This window comes from Gigantopelta aegis, chromosome 6, assembly GCF_016097555.1.
Source record: "Gigantopelta aegis isolate Gae_Host chromosome 6, Gae_host_genome, whole genome shotgun sequence".
In the NCBI taxonomy this organism is placed as follows: Eukaryota; Metazoa; Mollusca; class Gastropoda; order Neomphalida; family Peltospiridae; genus Gigantopelta; species Gigantopelta aegis.
The window spans coordinates 53,458,921-53,480,436 of NC_054704.1; the positions used below are offsets into that span (position 1 = coordinate 53,458,921).

A 21,516-nucleotide genomic window follows, 5' to 3' on the forward strand; every position below is an offset into this window, starting at 1 on the left:
GTGGTCCTTTATTTATTTCTCTCAGTGTATTATACCAGCCTGTCGTTAGCTTAAACATGCTTTGAACAACTGGCTCGTATGTTTTATCATGCTAATGTGGCTAAAACTGAAAACACAACTAAAAGGCTGCAACTATTTTATAACAGGCAAGCATTTCATGTGTATTCATAAAAATGTTATAACTTTAACTAGATATCCACCCGCCCCGTTCCAAAATGTTTTCACTTTATAAACATCACTTTTCTAACAGAATGTATATATATTTTATCCTTAAAGATGTTTTTATGACATAACATGTTAAATATATAAACAATATCATTAATAAAGTTAAAAACCGTAAAACTTTTTTTGTTTAAGTTGGTATTTTGTTACACATATTAATATCATATTTTGTTTTCACTTGAAAGATTTAACACCAAAATACAGTATTAATTTTGGCAAGATGGACAAAAAGTGAAACAAGTTCCAATAACTTTGCAGAGGCAAACAAAGACAAATCATCTGTGACTTGAAAAAAAACAATGTTTTATAATAATTAAAATGGACTATGGTAAATTCTGCACGGGAATGTTTACGACAGGTCACACTGTGAGGTAATACATGTACATGTCTGTGGCATATAACAAATCAAAGATGTAGGTTAAAACCAACGTTTCGACCAAAATAATAGTCCATTAAAGGCATATTGTCACAGACCACTGACCTATTTAATGGTCAAACAAAGTATTACCTGAACAAAAATAATTTGATTTGTCCCTAAATGTACTTTATTCAATCATCTTCAATAACCACCATACTCCATTTATTTATGATATTTTGTAAAAAATAATTGAATTATGGCAATGGTCCATAATTCAAAAACTAAAATTGCCGAGAGGGATGACATGGATTTCACTCCATCATGGATCAGTTAAGGTGATGCGATGGCTAGATTTGGTTTCCAACAATTAATGTAATTTTTATTTATTATTCATCTTTAGAGACAAATAAGGTCCTTAAATCCGTGACAGTATGCCTTTAAGCAATTAAAAAAAGATTGGCAATGTAGATTAGCTTTCAGTTTGTATGCCAGGTATGTCTGATAATTGTATCATGTATGTAACTTGCAAAGTAGATCTTACCAATTAAACCCCCCCCCCCAAAAAACAAAAACCAGCCCCACCCCCGAAAAAGAAAAAAAAAAAAAAAAAAAAAGAGAAAAGAAAAAGAGAAAAGAAAAGAACAAAGAAACCCTGTCGTATTAAGTGCACAACTTAATATTTTAAAGAACTATTTCTGACACACCCAACATCCAATGAATTTTAAACAGGTCCCAGTAAGTGAAATCCAAGGTCCAAGTTCAACCTACCTCTCCGTGTTCAGGGCACTCACCCAAAGTAATACATTTTCTTCAAAAACACAAAAACCCGGTTATGGTGCATTTAAAAGTCATGATGGATAAAATTAATATCATATATTTGCTATGTATATATGAAATAAACATCAGATTCTGTCTTTTTGGTTTTCTAGTACCTATTATAATTCTATAATTCCAAATTCAAACAGCATATTCTATAAATAAATATATAAATATATGTATATATATATATATATTTTTTAACAAATCACATGCATTCTTTGTGGCACCAGATGCATAGCAGCTGTTTTTATAACAAAATGAGACAATCGTAAGTAAGAAGACAGTAAGGATTGCAATTAGCAAACTACACACTGTATGTGTGTATAATAAATTTATGAAACAATTTTTTAGTCTATAAAGAGAAGGATGCATACCTGAAGAATTTAACGTGACATGACACCATAACATTTACCTGGTTTTCCCACATTTAAAGGGACATACCCTAGTTTTTAAACACTAAGGAATATTTTTCACTATTATAGCCATTTTTGATAACTGAAATCATACTTTTCTTAGATTTTATGGTTTAGATTATCAATTTCCGTACATTCTCATATTTTTTGGTCATCTTAGTGTTTTTAATATCACAAAATGCATTTCTCATATTTTTTAAAATGCACATGCATCTGAGAATAGTTATGGAGTCGAGTTTTAGTCTATTTTTAGAGGGCATTTCACCATTTCAAAGTCAAAGACTCATGTTTCACTCAATTGTAAATTTATCCAAATGAGTTACAGGTTTGTAGATTAACTAAACTTAGTGTTAATTTTCATGGGTTGAAACTAGGATCTGTCCCTTTAAGACCACACAAAATGAAGCCCATGGGCTTAAAAACAGGAATCTTCCTTAGGTTGTAAAAAATATTTACTATTAAAAATAGAAGAAACAAATGTTAAAAATACTAGAATTAATAATATATTATAATCTTAGTTGCACATATCATATTTCGTTTAACTGAGATAAAAAAAAAAAAAAGATGACAAAAAAAAAAAAAAATTCAAATTAATCAATATTAGGTATATATTAAATAACTGAATAATATGAAAATTGTAATGTGCTTGCACTCACTTCATTAAGAATCCTTAGCTTATTCAAGCAGAAATTATGAAGTAAATGTTACGTATCCATTAAAATAACCTTACAGTTACTTGAATAGTTCCACCGATAGGTGGCAGAAGCATTCTAACTTTTCCCTTTTCTCAACTATAAAACTGAGGTGGCTAGAATGTATGTATGCATTGGCTCTTCTCAATTAAAAGTAGAATTAATAACTGCCCCTCTGATATTGAAACATGTTTTGCATGTGACTAAAGTTGTCATGGAATGACAATTATTGTGTGCCTTTTGCCTTTATTATAGTATAATTTTTTTTTTTTCAACTTCTTAATTTAAGCCCTGTGCCTAATTTCAGATAAAGCTTTATCTTCTCCAAGGTGGTATTTTTCGTTGTTAAGCTCGGGGATGAGATACTGTTTTGTGAAATACTCTCAGAAATGTTGACAGGATATGCCATGTTCAAAAAGGCAACTGAAAATATTCACTGACAGTGAAGACACTGTGGTACGTGCTGTCCTGTTTGTTGAAAAGTGAATACAAAAGAACCTCCACTGAAAAGCAACAATGACAAGTTTGTTGTGTTTAATGTCACCACTAGAGCACATTGATTTATTAATCATTGGCTACTGGATGTCAAACATTTGGTAATTCTGAGATATAGAGAGGAAACCCGCTACATTTTTCCATTAGCAGCAAGGGATCATTTATATGCACATTCCCACAAACAGATTAGCCCATACCATGGCCTTTGATATACCAGTCATGATGCCCTGGCTGAAACGAGAAATAGCCCAAATGGGCCCACCAACGGGGATCGATCCCAGACCGACTGCACATCAAGCAAGTGCTTTACCACTGGGCTACCTCCCACCCATCAACAAGGAAGTCACTTATCTAGTGTGCACTGATTTCTTCTCTCATTCTCTAGACCAAGTGGCACCACTACTGTGTTAGAGACCTAATCCTGCTACAATAGCAACAGCTGCTGAAAAACATGTTGGGTGACACTACACGAACATTCCTTTCCTTCATCACAATGCACAGAAATGACAGTACAAAAAAAACTAAAGAAAAAAGAAAAAAACGAAAAGATTAAAAAAAAGTTTAAAGAAAGGGGAAAACCCCCACCGCAACAAATAGTATTTCACTGCCTTTTACCCCCCCCCCCCCAACACTTATGTACGGTAACTATTTCCAGAACAGTTTATACCATAAATTTAGCAACAAAAAATAACACTGCATTACTGTCAGTACCATTAAAAAATTATAATCATTTAAAAAAAGAAACATTTTAAACTAAAACATGGTAATATAAGGATTTTTATCATCACTGCATTGAAAATAGTAATATACTACATATATACACCTAATTTACATTTACATAAAATTTACACTTGCATACAATATATATATATTTTTATACATTCATGAAATCATACAGATTTCTTGCAAGAGTATAAGAAACCAAAGTGAAGTTAAACAATAAACAATGAGTTATAGGTATCATATTATTTCAATGTTACCATCAAGGAAGAAAGATACAGATAACCTATCTCACCCTCTCTCCTAATCATACAGAGATATACAACTTCTACAACTTTAGCTCAACAAAGGGACATACACATGTATATTCAGTATTCATATAGCTATACAAACGTTTTTTCTCTGTCATACTAATTTCCTGGACTATTTGCTAAAAATAAGGTCGTTGTAACATATACATTTCAAGTTAAAACTAAAATGATGTACGATTAGTTTGAAATATAATACCTGTATTTGTGTTTATATTAATTGTTTTTTCAATAAATAATGAGAACAAATTTAGTATAAAATCACTTTGCTAATGCTACTCAATTTTATACAGGATGGAACGGTCATATACAAATAAAATTCCAATGAAAATAAAAACAAATTGTTATGAAGTATATGTGTATCCTCATTGAGGCAAGAGAACATGGCATAGACCTTTGCGAATGAAATTTATATGGCTGAACGTCATGGACAATTGACCTACATGTACTAAACTGCCTAACAAAATACGGTAATTTTTTAATTTACCCTAAAATATACAGAACAAAAGAAATGAAAATATTACTTTATTTATAATTATTGTTTGAATTAAATGTGCGTGCGTAGAAATTTCAGCAGGGGTCTAGACTGCAGCAAATAAAGTTTATTGGGGGGGGGGGGGGGGGGGGGGTCCAAGTCCTGCTTCCCTGGAAAATATATTGAAAAAAAAAAAATCTGCTTGAGCAGGGAGGGTTTTGACCCCTGAAACCCTCCCCTTGCACATGCGCCTGGATTCCATTCGTTTTTTGTGACTATTAAAATTATCAGTGTCTTGTGAATATTTTAGGCCCGTTTTGACATTTTCAAAACTAATTGTTTAAGAGAGAGAAAAAAAGTGTTTTTGTTTTGTTGATCAGTAAACTTTGTTCAGCCAGCAATATGGTCATCGTATCAACTTGCTATCAATATTCTGCAACGTAACTGAGTTATGAGTACGTAGCAAAAAATAAGAAAATACCTGCTTTTACAAGAAAAATATGTTTTATAATTTCAACACACATCATAAAAATAAAAACAATGGAATGTACACATTCATAAACATGCATCTGTGCTGCAGGTACAGTAATTACATAAATATAATACAACTATTTAATTAGTAGCAACCTACTTCAATGACATATATACCATAATTAGTTTAAAACAAAACATGTATTGCAACCACCTCATAATGCTAACATTTGCAATGTTTTAAAACTAACAAAACAAAAACTAAAAAAACATGTTTGTTCCTCTGAGTTAGTGATGATTTATGATGCACTTTGATTATAAACCTTAAAGTTTAGAATTTTAGGCGCACATCTGACACAATAAATGCCTCATATCTTGTAATATCAACTGCTAATGCCAAGCAAAACTAATAATAGACATCATCATTACCAAAATTTTGGTGACCTAACTGACCGAATGATTAGCCTTCAAGAATCGTAAACTAACCAAAGCTCTCAACATCTTCCATATTTCAGAGACATTTTCAGTCTGAATTCAAGAATCAAACTTTACTTCTCATGCAGTTAAAAACCCGTCTGTGTTTTGAGCTTTGAGTTCAGACTCGACATGCCTTGGTTGGGGATACAGTGAAGTTTGCTCCCAGGTTATGAAAGTGAATATTCTTCAGTACAGCAGGAAACAAATTACACATTACACATGTAATTTCAGGAGCTTGTATCTATTCTCAATTACATTTTTCAGATTGCTTTTACAAGTCATATCAGTGCCATTAACAATATGTTACATCACAAAATACTGTGGAATGTCAAGTGATTTAAAGCTATATGTATCACCGTTGTCCAACCAATTGCTTATACATGTACAACTTCAAGTTCAAACATTTCTACCAATACAATTTTATAAAGATGGACAAATACCAACAAAATACACAACTATGTCATAAAATTAACATACATTTTCAAAGTTAAAGGCATGAGGGTTTTTTCTCCCTATTTTGTAATTCAATAATAATTGTTTACTGACTGCTATTAAGGCTGTTCTGGGATTGATCATGTTTGGGGAGGTGGAAGAAACCATAACAATTATTATCACCCATATGGTTTACATAGATAATAAATACATGAGTGGCTGTTAAGATACCATTTATCTCACAATGAGTTGTGATAAAATGTATCTAACGAGTGAAAGCGAGTTTGATAAGTTTTTAAACGAGTTGTGAGATAAATGGTATCTAACGGACACAAATGTATTATTCTATTTCTTACATATCCTCAAAAACTAGGATTGAAGCAAATTTTAACATCTTTTTCTACTAAAAGTTATTTACAGCTGTTACACGTGTAGCTAACTTACGAGTCACAGACACATAATTGTCAGGTTAACTATACGTCACAGTGTAATCTATTTTCACTGTGTTGTTTTTCATTGGAAGTAATGGCAGTGGTGACCTGGACATCACCTAGAAGCAGCCAGTCCTATGTCTTGAAATTGTTAACACATGTACGTGTGAAAACAACCCATGTGTTCTAAAAAATAATGCATGATGTTCTCACCAGCAGGTGTATAAGAAAATAAATGGTTACATAATTATATTATTTCACACTGTCTTTCTGGTACACATGTGCTGCCACTAATCTACACAGACAGTTGCCGTTTGTCGAACTCGTATCATCAGTGTATTGCAAGTTGATGGTTGAAGGATTTACACTGTTTTATTCTTATAAATAAGAAATGGAAATGCAAGGATAGTACTTTGCAAATGACCTCATTCAGTCTTACGAACATTATCTAGTGAATACAGTCAGTCTTAACGCTGATTATAAATTAGTTTGTGGGTAATAAATAAATGATCACATTTGTGTTAGTAAAGTAAAGTTTGTTTTATTTAACGACGCCACTAGAGCACATTGATTTTTTATCTTATCATCGGCTACTGGACGTCAAACACTTGTGTTAGTGCCACATGAAATTAATGGAACTTTTTTGACAATTGTTTTATAGCCCTTGTTCTTGGTCAGGGAATACACCATTCCCAAACTCGTTTCATAATTTCCATATGATCCTCCCACTCGAGCAATAATATATATTTTTATACTTGGTGGCCAATTATACAGGTTGAGTTCAGCAAGATTTGAGTCCATTCACAGGACTCTAGTACCCGTACAAGTGAGACAGCAGTAACTAATCAGCAATACAAGTTACACAATAAACATATGATCATGTGCTAGTTTCTCTTTTTAATTTGACCGTCTGTCCATCACAATACTGAACATATCAACTGGTTTATAAATGCAATTATGTTCAGAGCTGGAATTAGATGCATATATTTTACTTTATTCTTTAGTCTCATTATCATCTAGTCTAAGTGTCGGGTATGGGTCGAGAATACCCTCGAGTACTCGAATCCAATATTTTGGACTCGTGGAGGCCCTACTGTAGGTCTTCATCATTTATTCTCTATGCTGACTTGGTTTAAATAAAACATTTATTCAGAGGTTAAAAGATATACAAAACAGTGCCTCCCACCCCTTCCACACGATCAATTTTGAAACAGTCCTCTGAAAAAGAATAATTTTGTTTCAGTTTTGCAGATTATATAAAAATAATTCAATAGAAATAAGACTCAACAGCCTATGTTAGCACTTGTCCACTTGCCCAGTACCAGTGGTTTTGAGTATAGAACAACAGGGTTTGAAATAGCAGCCTGCAAAAAGCAGTCCATTTTTTTTTTTTTAGATCTAACAGGTGAAATAGAAATTCATCCACAGTAAAAATGGCAGGTCACTTTTCAAATGAATGTATAATTATTTCATCTGCTATTTAACGTCTTGTGATTTTATTATATCTTAATTTCATAATGCTCTAAAAATACATCTTAGCGATCCTAAATTGTTCACACTATCCCAAACCCTCCCATCACCCCTTCTGGTCTGATTTCCAGCATCCTATACATTTTGGTTTTTTAGCAGGACATATTTTTGGGGGTATTTAGAAAACCTCTAAAAACAGCAAGGCCCATGCATAATTATTTTAGGGTGTAGTCTCAAATCTTTAATGATGTCACAAATGCAGTTTATATAATGTGTTCCCATGACGTTAAAGGGACATTCTCGAGTTTGCTGCATAACATCTTAAAAATTGCAGCAAACTCAGGAATGTCTCCGACTCTATTATTAGTCTTGAGTCTAGACTAAACCATTTATAAGCATGGGACCTGCCATAGTTTACTTCCTATTTCGAGCCCTGTTGTTATAACTTGCCTGAATGGACAAGTCAACTAAAATCCTGCTAGACTCTTTCAACAGACAACATTCAGGTAGGACGAGCACATTTTTGATGGGACAAATGAAAATGCAGCACCACTTGACAGACAAGACGTGCCTACATTCAGCCAGTCATTTTTCACTAAATGTTTGTAAACTATTTTCTCTAGTTCCCGAAACGGTCATTCAGTTTAATGTGGATTGTAAAAACCAGTGTGCCAAACTTTAGTGAAAAAAGACTGGCTGAACTTAGCCCAGGTGGATGCTGAACCCGGCTCAAACAGTGTGTGTGTTGTATGATTAACAAAAACACATTGAAAGTGACAGGCTGTAGCTTTTAAGACAATCACAGTTGTTAACTGAAATCATACAATACTTACATTTTATTGTTTAGAATATCTATGTTTGAAAATCCAAAGTGTTTCTGGTCATCCTGATGTTTGTAATGCCATGAAATATATTTTTCATAATGCTATAAATGCACATACATCTGAGCTGAAACGGTTATGGAGACAGGCTCTAGATAATTTGTAGAAGATATTTCTCCATTTCAACGTCAGAGACTCTTCTTTCATTTTGTTATAACTTTATACAGATGAGTTACAGGTTTGCAGACTAATCAAACTTAGTGTTAATTTTCATGGACAGGAACTAGGATCTGTGTATTTAAGCCGAATTATAGAAGACTGGGATTATGTCTCTCAGTCACACATTCACGAGCGAACCAAAACCAACAAACATTTACAATTCATTGCAGTTAGTAAGAATCCAAAATCTGATGGCGCTGTCAATAAATCAATAAAATACCCCAAACAAAACAAAAACACCCTAGAAACTAACACAAATGCAGGAATACATTTAACAGATTTTCATATAACAAATCTGTTCAGATTCTAAACATGGAAGCAATTATGTCATTAATTTATAGTAAGCACACACAAGCCCTAATCTAGGACTGAAAAAGCAGAAGTGACTTCTCCCTTCCCAGATAAAAGGGGAGAAGTTTGATAAAAATAGACAAAGTAAAAATTTATCAGTGCATTTCGTAATATTTCGTTCATCAATTCAGAACGTTTTTGAATGAATACTTCATAATCAAATATTATTACTTCCCATAATAAACTTTAAGCCAAACAACTGATTATTGTCATTAAGTAAGTGATAGCATAAAATAAACGATAATTAATGTGTCGTTGTTATGATAAAAATACCGGTAATAAGTAATAATTAGGTGTTTTTTGGCATTACTGAAATGAATCTGGCCAAGAACCAAGCAAAACGTAACTGGTAACTGTCAATGCAGAGCTTCTAGATTATGGTAGCCCCACTTCCATGGCTAGTGATATTCAATGTTGGGCTAGTAAATAACTACTACTGCCATGCCCGACGACCAGTCGAAAAAAAAAAAGAGTCAAATGCTGCCCCCACCCCAATCCCCCAGTGTTAGTGGTTTTAAGCTCTATCTCCCTCATTATGTAACATATTTGATTATTACTATTATTTAGTAAAATTGTATTAACTTAAAGTAAAGTAAGGCAGGTCAATTTTTAATTGTGGCTAGTAAAATTTCAAAAATCACCGATCCCATGGCTAGTGGATTTTATAAAAATTCTAGAAGCCCTGGTAAATGGCATGACATGTGTTGATATACAGTCATGTGCTAAATGTCAACAAATAGATTGACACGGTGTTTAGAGAGATTATTATAGGACTTTGTGTGTTGTACGGATTTTACAAAACGAATATCAAGATTCTCGGATTGCCTGTGCAAGAGCCAGGGTAATACATGAATCGAGACATGAGTTTCGTGAAATTAGTACTTACGATTCACACGCGAGTGTAATAATTTCTTTATTATCAATATCATCCATAATATTATTTTATGCATTGTGATAAGGACCATGTCTAAATGTTTCAACAGTAAGTAGAAGAAGACGACGAAATGATGTCATTTTGGTAAGTGAGTACACAGAGCTCAGACTGGGAAGCCGCATTATGTTAAGCCGTCACTTCCCAAAATTATGTCATTCGTTGTGTATGTTAAATCATTATGACATGTGTGTCATACTGGTTATATTTCCCTGTATATCTTGAACGATGTGGATAACAACGTATTACCCTATTACCTCATTTTTTTAAATATTAAAATAGTAGCAACATTTACACTTATGTTAACGTGGCTGGAACAAAAATCAAGCAAATACTATTAGCCAATGCCTTTACTTTATCTAATACACAATCAATATACTTGTTTTATAACATAAAGAGGGAAAACAGATTTTGGAAACGGACTAGTTAACATGTGTAAGAAAAGATACCTTTTGATTCTAAGATAATTATTTTGATTTATTTTGTCAATTTAACATTCAGACTTGCTGGACACCTGACTATTGTAATGTTGTAAATTTTAACCTAATATATCATGGTATAAGATTAAATAAAAACTTGTATGAAAAGACCCTGCTAATTCTGTGATTTGAGTATATTATAATCATGGTAGACAAATTTCTCCCATCTCTAGCTATGCAAGACAGACTCATTCCATTACGTCAGCCCATACAGAATAAACCTGTCTTGTATAGGCTATGAATCATTACGTTTAATACGGGGAGTATTACGTCGTTGGTAATATATGATGTCATATTAATGCGAGTTGGTGATCTGAGGTCATCAAACAATAGTTTCAAATCACTATTTTGTTATTAAAACCTTCATTATAAAAGTTATTGTGTTAATTTTAAGTGTTAAATTATATTTAACACATGAAACAGATGCGGCAAATAAAGAAGTTAGTTTTTCAGCCATCTTTATTTGTTTGTGTAAAATAATGGATTATTTATCAAATGGATGAGAAAAAAACAACTGCATCATATGCAGTCATGTGAGATTGAAAACGGCAAGCCTCGTTTCCCCCCTCCCCCGAGTCCAAATTTCCACCACCTCAGGTGTACTTTTTCTATCCCACATGACCAGATATGATGAAGTCTATTAATCCCACATTACACAAAAATGTGTATTTAAAGACCCCTTATATGTCCATACCCAAAATAATCTGACTACCTCACAATTAATTTCTACAAGACGGTCATTATAACTGGAAGCCAGAGCTACAGTGAACTGACACACTCATAATATACCAACAGATAATAATCATCTGTACGTTTGCGTTTAGTAAGATACATGTAACAAGGCAACATTAAAGGAAACATTTCTTGCAAAATCAGGGCCACTACCATACACGAAATGTAAAAGATAAAACATAAACAATCACGTCATGATGTAACATATATTATCACTATTGTCATTTCACATGTATGGTAACATCAATGTATGTTTACATTTAATAAGCATACACATACACACACACACACACACATATATATATATATATAAGTGGCAATGAAAACAATAATTTTATACGAGCATGGTGCCATGTCCATCCACAAAAATGTAAAAAATAATATATTAAGCAAAATGGCCATGATATATAATACATATTACGATGTTAATTCATGTCGGGGTAGCATCACTGACATAGAGAGAAACAGAAGTGACACAAGTCTTTCGATGAAAAGACTGGTAATTGATCTTGGGTAGCAGCCACAGGCGCCATCTTCGTGACTCTGTCGACATCTTTCGTCAGCTGTCCACAGTTCGTCTGTCATCATAAACTACGGGGTTCTTCTTGAGATCAGCAGGTGAGAGAGAAGGGAAAACAATTTAAAGTATCTATACCTCGTACATACTGCTAGTCCGGTCGTAAAATCGGGACTTTTGGAATGAATTCAACTAACAGTACCTGGAAGAGAAGGAAAGAAGAAAAAAAAATATATAAAAAATAATTAAGTAATTAAAACTATGAACAGCAAACAAGAAAGCTCACAAATTCTGAAAACACATAGTAACTTCTACCAATACTACTACCATACTATAGTCCCTCCCATCCTCCTACAAAAATGTGGGTTTTTTTTTACATAATTTTGGTTTGGTTTGATGTAACAAGAAAAGTAAAAGTGTTTTGGAAATAACTAAGAACAACTGTTTTTGTGTGCAATTAAAAACATATTCGGTTTAGAAATAAATCAAACTATGATACATACCAAGGTAAGCAAGTGATGCTTATAGCGTTGTGGTCACCATTTTGGTTTTATGGAGTGGTATAGTCTTGCTATATGAGATAGCATTTCAAATGCGACAAAATACATGTACATTTGGAAAATAGAAGTATTTTTAAAACTTTTTGATACTAAATACACCTATTGCTGTTTCTGAGACACATGGGGCTGGTAATTTGGCCATAAAATACCAACACATTGTAGTAGGAACTGTTATGGCAGATTTGTTTGTTAACGTTTGTTTTGTTTAACGACACCACTAGAGCACATTGATTTATTAATCATTGGCTATTGGATGTCAAACATTTGGTAATTCTGAAATAATTTGAAAATAGACTTCTTTTCCACAAAAAAGAAAGGAATGTCTGTTTAATGGCACCTCAGTATTTTAAACAGCAGCTACCATATTTGGAGTCAAACATACATGTATGGTTCTTTTGACATTTGATCGAGAGAAAGAGACTGATAAAGTAGCATGTTTTTGTTTTTTTTACATGCACTTTTCCATAGGAAGGGAAGTATTAACTATGGCACTGGTGATGAAAACTAGGAATAGTGGTTCTGACAGAATACGGCAGTCTCATGAATGAGGCTGGGTGCAGTGCCCACCATTCTGTATATGGGGGGGGGGGGGGGGGGGGGGGGGAGAGAGAGAGAGAGAGAGAGAGAGAGAGAGAGAGAGAGAGAGAGAGAGAGAGAGAGAGAGAGAGAGAGAGAGAGAGAGAGAGAGAGAGAGAGAGAGAGAGAGACTATTATATACATGTAGTACCTGGTATTATACTTACATATTCCATCATACTACTTGAGTCACACCTTTGTTTACTAAGTCGAAAATGCAATCCAAGCTAAAAAAGAAAGCAAAACATAACTACCGTACAAATTTTAAGAGAATATTTTTAAACTTAAAATATTGGAAAAAAACCCACTTTAAAAGAAAGAGCTGTTTGTTTAATACCGAAAGATTGAATGGTATCAATAACAGCGAGAAAGCCTGAGGGAAAAACAGCAAAGAACATAAACTATTTCTTACTTGACATCATGTTTAAACGTTCTATTGTTATTATCGATATACAGAATAAAATGAAATCATTTTCAATATGCAAAAAGAAGACGAGGACAATAAAAAGATGGAAAGAAATGTTTTATTTAATGACACAGTCAACACATTTTATTTACGGTTATATGGCGTCAGACATACGGTTAATGACAACACAGATATTGAGAGGAAACTCACTGTCGCCACTTTCGATTAGCAGCAAGGGTTCTTTTATATGCACCATCCCACAGACAGGGTAGTACATACTAGTACTATGGCCTTTGCTATACTGGTGCACTGGCTGGAATGAGAAATAGCCCAATGGGCCCACCAATGGGGATTGATCACAGACCGACCGCGAATATAAGCGCTTTACCACTGGGTTACGTCCCACCCACAAGAACAATAAAGATATTTTTACAATAATTACAATAGTTATCATTATTCTGTTCAGTAATTTCCTAATTAACAGTGCCTCGACACATACATGTACATGTAGGTAATTACATGTATTAAAGGAAACATGTCACAAGACCATGTTATAGCTCATTTAAAAAAAAAAATGATATAAAAATAATATACAAATAAGTTTATAACAATAAAATACGCGTAGTTAACTTAAAATGAAGAAATTACGCTAATCAGTATCAAAGTACGATTTATGCATATTATTCGTGAGCGTTCTGAAAAAAAGGGAAGTGACGTCAGAGCCGCTGTACTCTTCCATTGTTGTTAACTGTTTATATATAGACTAAGGGGCTTACAATCTTTTCAGTCCAACAGTGCCGTATTGCGCGGCCTTTGGGTGTAAAAATAAACAGTTTAAACGATCAGGATTGTCTTTTTACGGTTTTCCAAAGGATTGTATCCGAAGAAAGACGCGTGTATTTTATCGCAAAACAAAAGATTGGACACCAACACCGCATAGTACTTTGGTGTCAGCCTATTTACAGCCCGGAGCCCGAACGTTACCCGGAGACAAATACAGTACTCGGTTGCGAATGCAGAGGTGTACATTGTACATATTTGGCACAAAGATACACCTCAGCATGATGTATTTATATGTTAAAACAAAAATGTAGAATTTTTTTTGTTTTGAAAAAAAAGAAGATTTTTCATGTTAGGGCTGTAGGCCTACATAACAAAATCTGTATTCACCGTCCAAAGAAGGAAACGTCAATAAGTAATTAAATATGGCATATACAAACATGGGATTTGGCATGAGGATACATCTCAGTACGATGTATTTAAATGTTTTACAAAAAACGTGTAGAAAACAAAAATAATTTTAAATAATGTTTTTAAGCCCCAAAGTAACACGAAGTTCAATACAAAATAAACCATTACTGTCGGTGTCGAAATAACTATTATGTTTCATCCACGGGCTGACTTGAGAATCGGAGTGTTGTTTTAGTTAATTGGTCCTTTCTTTCCGTGGCCTGCACATGATTCCTGATTGGCAGGTGTATATTGCAGGGTATCGACCAGGTAAGTGATTACCACTGTCTAGACATACGTACAAAATACTTGCCAGTTTTTTAAGATCACAGGGTATTGTGGTGTAACCTGTCGCAACTATAGTACAATGTTAATGTACATTATCAGCCGCCCTGCTTCATTACTGTAAATAATGCTGAAAACCCTTGATTTCCCATCTTTCCCATCTAAAATGACAAAACTGACCAATTACGTAGTACCAAATAAAATAAAATTATCACTTGGGTATCGTGAGCAGTTGTTTTTACTCTAATGCACCCTACCAATAGGCCTAAAAATATGCTGGGTCTTTTTTTAAGAGAGAAAAATACTATAACCCAATTTCGTTCTATTGATGCAAATTGAAATATATTTAGTTAAAAAGTTGATTATACTCTCAAGTCATTTATGTTGTTTTACAAGTCGGGTTAATGATGGTGAAGTGCCTTGTAAATTAGAGCGTTTGTTTACACTGTGCATACAGATTTCATTATGTACAGACCGAACATGAAAAAAAAAAAAAAATGTTTGTCCTACATTTATATTTTTTTACATATTTAAATACATCATACCGAGGTGTATCTTTATGCTAAATATGAACAGTATACACCTCGGCATCAGCATCCGGGTTTTGGTTTTGTCTCCGGGTTACTTTCGGGCTCCGGGCTGTAAATTGGTCGACCGGTCTGGCACCATCGGTTTCTCCACCCTCCAACTCGCTATCCGTTTTTTCTTCAGTATCACTGTTGTAAGTAAATGTGTGTTGTTCTTCATTTACTAACAGCTCAAATTGATACGGCAAAACGTTTTGCGAACAAACACTCATTGTTCTGGTAAGCTGTGCAAGTCTTAGATTCTTTATGAGTGGTACAGACTAATGCTTTTAAGTGTAAGGCTTCAGATCAAGCGACGCGTCTCTGTCGTCACGGACCTTGTGATTGCCCTGCTCATTAAAGATCGGCAATTTCCGCTAAGAGCTCGTATCTGGATTATCTTTACGGAGATATTTTAAGTAATTATTATTTTTTTTTTTTTAGGTGATTCAATTTATAATTAATTAAACATGGTTGGTGCCAAATATAGGTTACGTGACATGTTTCCTTTAAGTGTTCGTGCTAATTTAGGAAGGAAGATGGAAGGAAATGTTTTATTTAATGACACACTTAACACATTTTGTTGACGGTTATATGACGTCGGACTAAAGTGACCTACACCTCCCCAATAAGATATTAAAATTCACACTGGGTTAGAGCCTATCCTGGGATGCAAACTCTGTACCTATTGTCTTACACAACAAAAAAACACCCCCCCAAAATAATAATAATAATTTTGTATTGGTGACCTAAATACATAAAGAATTCTTGATACATCTTAAGCACACACACTTTAATTCTCAAACTTACCTTATGATATAGATGACTATTTTCCCAGTCTAACACTTTTTCTATTGCATGTCTTGTCTAAAATAATATAAAACACATGTTTTATGTAACACAATGATGTGCATACACTTGTAACAATAATTTTCTTTTAAAATTACATACCAAAAAAGTTAAATTGTGAACTGATTATTAAAAATTATTATTAAAGACCAAAAAAACACTGTTATATTAAAAATGTATGTTCATTAAGTTAAATAAATATGGTTAATATTTAGGAAATGGTTAACTCAACATTTGACAAATATTATTCAACTAATGTTCACGTTTTGGTGGGACATTCTTTTGACAAACATTACAAGGCTGAATAACAAACAAAGCATGAGATAAGTACATAATGTTATAAACGTTAAATAAGGAAAATTGTTAAAACCGGACTACACCATAAAATAATTGTAACAAATACATGTAGCATGAGAATACAGACTGCAAATTTATATGTATCAGCTAAAATGATTACTGACACACAGGTCATAATAATATTCTGCAATCAAAAATGGAAAAGCAACAACACTATTGTTTGAAAACTGAATTATACACACTGAAACATTTCACATCAACTATGACAAGTGTTTCCGTGTAGACTCGTTGCACTTGGCACAGAGTTTACACATATGTACACTTTGTTATCAATCAAATTCCAAACTTTTAAAGGTCATTTTTGTTTTGTTCTTCTTTGTTTAATTCTTACTATTAAATTTTAATTTATCTTTAGGATTTTCAAGGATTTTCTGAAGAAACATAATCTAATAATATCATGTTTTAATGTGAACTGCCTACCTCTTCTAGTGTTAAATAAGTTTGTGCGGCCTGCTACTCCTCTTTCTACTAGTGTTATTTTAAAACAGAATTTTAAAATAATAACTTTAATAATAAATTACATAAATTTGCAAATTCCAGGATTTCCATTACCTAAATGTATATAAATCCTGTGACTACAATATATGCTGCTGAATTTTGCTGCTACAGATATCTTTAATAACCCAACAGAAACTGGTTAATCATACAGGGCTCGAACGTAAGAATTTGTCTCCAATGGCAATTTTGTAAAGAATTGCCATGGATGAAATGGCCCACTGACAGCAATTTTGAGCTGGCCTATGGCAAAAAAAATTAAAAGTGACATTTGCAGCAAATAAACATGACCGTAAGGTTATTTTGCTGTATGTAGACATATTTCAAATGCACAAATGTTGAATATTGGCAGATAATATACACTAGGTGTATACATTTTGTCACTGTTGAGGAGCTTTACCAATACATCTAGCACTTTTGTGCCGTCGGTGATGGTCTCCACCCACGGCGATTTATATCTCAACGATGGCAACTGCCGTCGGAGCTGTCATTAAGTTCGAGCCCTGATCATGTGGAAGAGACTCACTCTTTTACTGAGACAAATGACAGGCCACAAGGAACAGCCGAGTGTACAGCAGCAGCAGACACAACCACAAAACAACCACTTGACGTTGACGGGCAACGCCTTGCGAAGAACACTGTTTATCCGCACCATCGTCGCCTTGAACTCTTCTGGGGCCACCTGTCAGAGAACATTTTATACATGTACTGTGTATTGTCAAATAATCAATTATGCCCATTTTAAATAAATAATTACATATTTTAAAACCTTAAGGAACCTACATGTATTTGCCAGAAAGTGAGTGGGGGGGGGGGGGGGGGGGGGGGTAGTAAATAAATTACTTTGATGTCTTTCAATGGGTGGGTGGGTAAGGTGGGGTGTGGGCAATGTATAATCTTCAGTTGCTAGTGAGTACCCACTTTAACCCTTCCTGCTTCTGATAAACACCGATACCCATCATGAAATACAGGGCTAGCGCGGCCACTCACCAAATTTGCCAATTGCAAATTTTATGAACAATCAGTGAATTTTATTTTAATATGGCGAATACATTTCATGTAATAATTGGGATTTTGTTGGAAAATAACTGAGTTTTGCATTTTTTAAAAATAATTTGGTGAAAAAAATTCTCACCCAGAGCTAACCCTAAAAAATGAGTTACTTTAAATCCATTCAAAAGCAAGGCTTGAAACTGACAGAGCGTAGGCAGTATATTGTGATTCAAAATGCAGTGTTTGTCTTCACACATTTTGCTTTGCAGTTTATTTTTCACAGTATTCCAGGTATGTCTGGAATTCCTCATTTTCAGGAACAATAATATGAATAATAAGCTTTTTCTTAATCCATGTTTTTTTCAGTCTTCCACCTTGCTGTTGTTTTCAGATTAATATTAACAGGAATATATTGCTTCCCATTCCACAAAACTAATTTTAAGCCTTGTTGTTATGTCATATCTTTATGGTCAGTGCATGACTATACATACATCATAAAGTGCAACCCACCAACCTATGACAGAATTTTATAAGTATCTTAGGTCTGACAAATAAACATGTCACATACCTTTGCTGAAAGACCTGATGGAAATTCGACATCAAACTTGTTACTGAGACCAAAACTGAAACAAAAAAACACAAAGAATGAGACATTATGAAAGTACATCAAAACAGAAACAACTTTTAATGAATTTACATATATACATGTATCAGAAAATTGGTCATTAAATTACATGTATACGAATCTCAGATTACAACAGGCAATAGCAGAGTCAAAATTTGCTTAACCTGAAAAAGAGTTAAGCAAAAAGAAAAAATTATTTTAAAAAAAGACTAAGGAATAAATTGACATAATCAGGAGACAATATTTAAAATTAGGTAACTAGCAGTCATTTCACATGTTTTTGCCAAGGTACATCCTTGGGTAGAAGACCACAGTTATTTGCAAGTCTTCACCTGAGATTTAACCATACCAGCCCCTGGCATCACAAATGCCCATCCATGTTTTAAAAATACAAAAACATGTACACGTATACATGTATTTAGTTTCAAGGAAATTACAAATAGTGTTTTTATAATTATAAACAGAACTCATTTAAAACATTTTGAGTTATAATTTTGGGTTACTTCCATCATAATATGCCCCAAATTCCAAAACATGCTCCTGAACTGCATGTTTTTTGGTGCATTTTTTTATATAGTGTTCACACCCATACAAACCACACCCATACAGGAGTTGGCAGATATGACACATTTATGGAAACTTTGTTCAAGAAGTGGTGCATTTGTGGGGTCTGATCTGTGGTTTGCCTTTAGGGTGTATATATAGATATATATATATATGTACACAGGGCTTCTAGATTATGGTAGCAACACTCCCGTGGCTATTGCCATACCTGAAGGCTAGTGATTTTCTTTTTGTCAAATGATGCAGTTAAGTCTATTTGGGGCGGGATTTAGCTCAGTCGGTTGAGTGCTCACTTGAGGTGCTTGCATTGCAGGATCAAACCACATCGATGGACCCATTCAACCAGTGCACCACAACTGGACAAACGCTGTGGTATGTGCTTTCCTGTCTGTGGGAAAGTGCATATAAAAGATCCCTTCCTGCATTAGGTAAAATGTAGTGGGTTTTCCCTGATGACTATGAGTCAGAATAACCATGTTTGACAACCATTAGCCGATGATTAATTAATCAATGTGAACCAGTGGTGTCATTAAACAAAACAAACAAACAAATTAAGTCTATTTTCTAAATATGAATATATCGTGCTCCCCCCCCCCCCCCCCCACCATGTTAGTGTTTTTAAGCTCCATCTCTCTCTTTAGGTGACATATCCAATTATTACTATTATTTAATAAAATGTATTAACTTAAAGTAACGTGCGGCTAGTAAATTTTTAAACGTGACTATTAAATCTTTAAAATCACTGATCCCATGGCTAGTGGATTTTATAAAAATTCTAGAAGCCTATACACCAACTATGTTTTGCAGACGCATGCATCTCACACATCCAGTCTAGATGCTTTCATTGAAACTTGTGCATTTAGGTTTTATTTCAGCTGGACTGCACACGTGACATGCACCACATCCAGTCTATACAAGCCTTTACCATATCTCAGTACTTGCAATGAAATTCAGTTGACCATGTAACCAACTGGTGGTACGTGTGAATTTAAAACTGCATTTAACTGACCAGTCAACGGAAAACAATGGTTCGTGTGAAATACTGTGCCCTGAATAATGTATTTTTATTATCATTATAAGTATTTAAGTATAATTGATAAACAAAATAAAATGCACTTGGCTAAGTCAATAATAATAATAATTCAGTACATTTTATACCAGTGACCTTTAAGTAAAATAAAATTGCATACTGGTAACTACATAATTTTATAATAAAAGTATATCTAATGAATTTTAAGATCTGGTTTTGAGAACAATTTATTATCATGTTGTGACATGCTATAAATGCAGGGTGATGGTCATCATGTGATACCTGAAGTGATAATAGAGGTTTATTATTTATCTCTTTGTTTGGTCATCATAATCTGGTAATACAATGGCTGTAGGTTAAAAATGCATTTAGAAAACAACATAACATCTTATTTAGCACACAGTAACAAATCAAATGTCATGCTTTGTTGTTATCTCAATACCCAGTAAGTGTGTAACACGACTTTCGAGACCCTACAAAATTAACACTATCAAATGTTGCAACGTAAATCCAACAGTTTCTCTACCCAACCGATCATAAAGACATGACACTTCCCCCTCAATATTTAGTCTACATGTGTAAAAAAAAATCCCCATAGATTGTCATAATTTTTCTTCAATTAAAAATAAATTAACTGTTGTTGAGTTTATCCACGAGTCATTTAGGGAAAATGAGTTTCACTTTCGCCTCGTCAGTTACAGCCCACAATATGCACATCATATAAACAGAAGCACATAATTTTACACATCGTACATAGTAACATTCCCGGCACCGCGTATTACTATCGGCTCTGGGACAGTAATGCCACAATCATCTGTAGAATCTGGTTCGTCGTCTTCTTCGTATATTGTATCGAAGTCGGCCATTGTTTTGATGGCAGACCACAACACCGTGACGACATATCCGTTCAGGGGAGGTAACTCGCAGAAAGCCCATCTGTTGCTGTTTTAAAATTAAAGGCAGAGTTACACGACAACTTACCTACCAAATCGCCCCATTACATATTGCCGGAAAACATATACATTTAATTTGCCCTAAACTGTACTTTAATTTCACAAGTTATATTGTCGTTATTTTCTCGTATTATCGATAATTTTGTGTGTGTGTGTGTGTGTGTGTGTGTGTGTGTGTGTAAGTGTGTGTGTAT

At 33.9% G+C, this 21,516-nt stretch overlaps 1 protein-coding gene across 1 annotated transcript; it reads right to left on the reverse strand.

Moving 5' to 3' along the window:
• Window positions 1-9,776: 9,776 nt before the first annotated feature.
• Window positions 9,777-21,236, reverse strand: LOC121375820 (cysteine-rich hydrophobic domain-containing protein 2-like). Its single transcript, XM_041503478.1, has 6 exons — window positions 21,123-21,236; window positions 18,719-18,773; window positions 17,684-17,839; window positions 16,267-16,323; window positions 13,137-13,196; window positions 9,777-12,035 (listed from the first exon to the last, which is right to left on the reverse strand). The coding sequence occupies exons 1-6, from the start codon at window positions 21,233-21,235 to the stop codon at window positions 11,985-11,987; spliced, it is 492 nt and encodes a 163-aa protein (XP_041359412.1). The 5' UTR covers window position 21,236; the 3' UTR covers window positions 9,777-11,984.
• Between the last annotated feature and the right edge of the window lie 280 nt (window positions 21,237-21,516).

Bases quoted from the DNA above. Each gene is read 5' to 3' on its own strand.
- LOC121375820 (XM_041503478.1), bottom strand. From the start codon at position 21,235: ATGGCCGACTTCGATACAATATACGAAGAAGACGACGAACCAGATTCT. The intron at 16,324-17,683 runs GTGAGTCTCTTC...ATATTATTTTAG, and splicing joins TCATTTGTCTCAGTAAAAGA to ACAAGACATGCAATAGAAAA. The intron at 12,036-13,136 runs GTAAGTATAATA...CTTCTCTTCCAG, and splicing joins CAAGTAGTATGATGGAATAT to GTACTGTTAGTTGAATTCAT.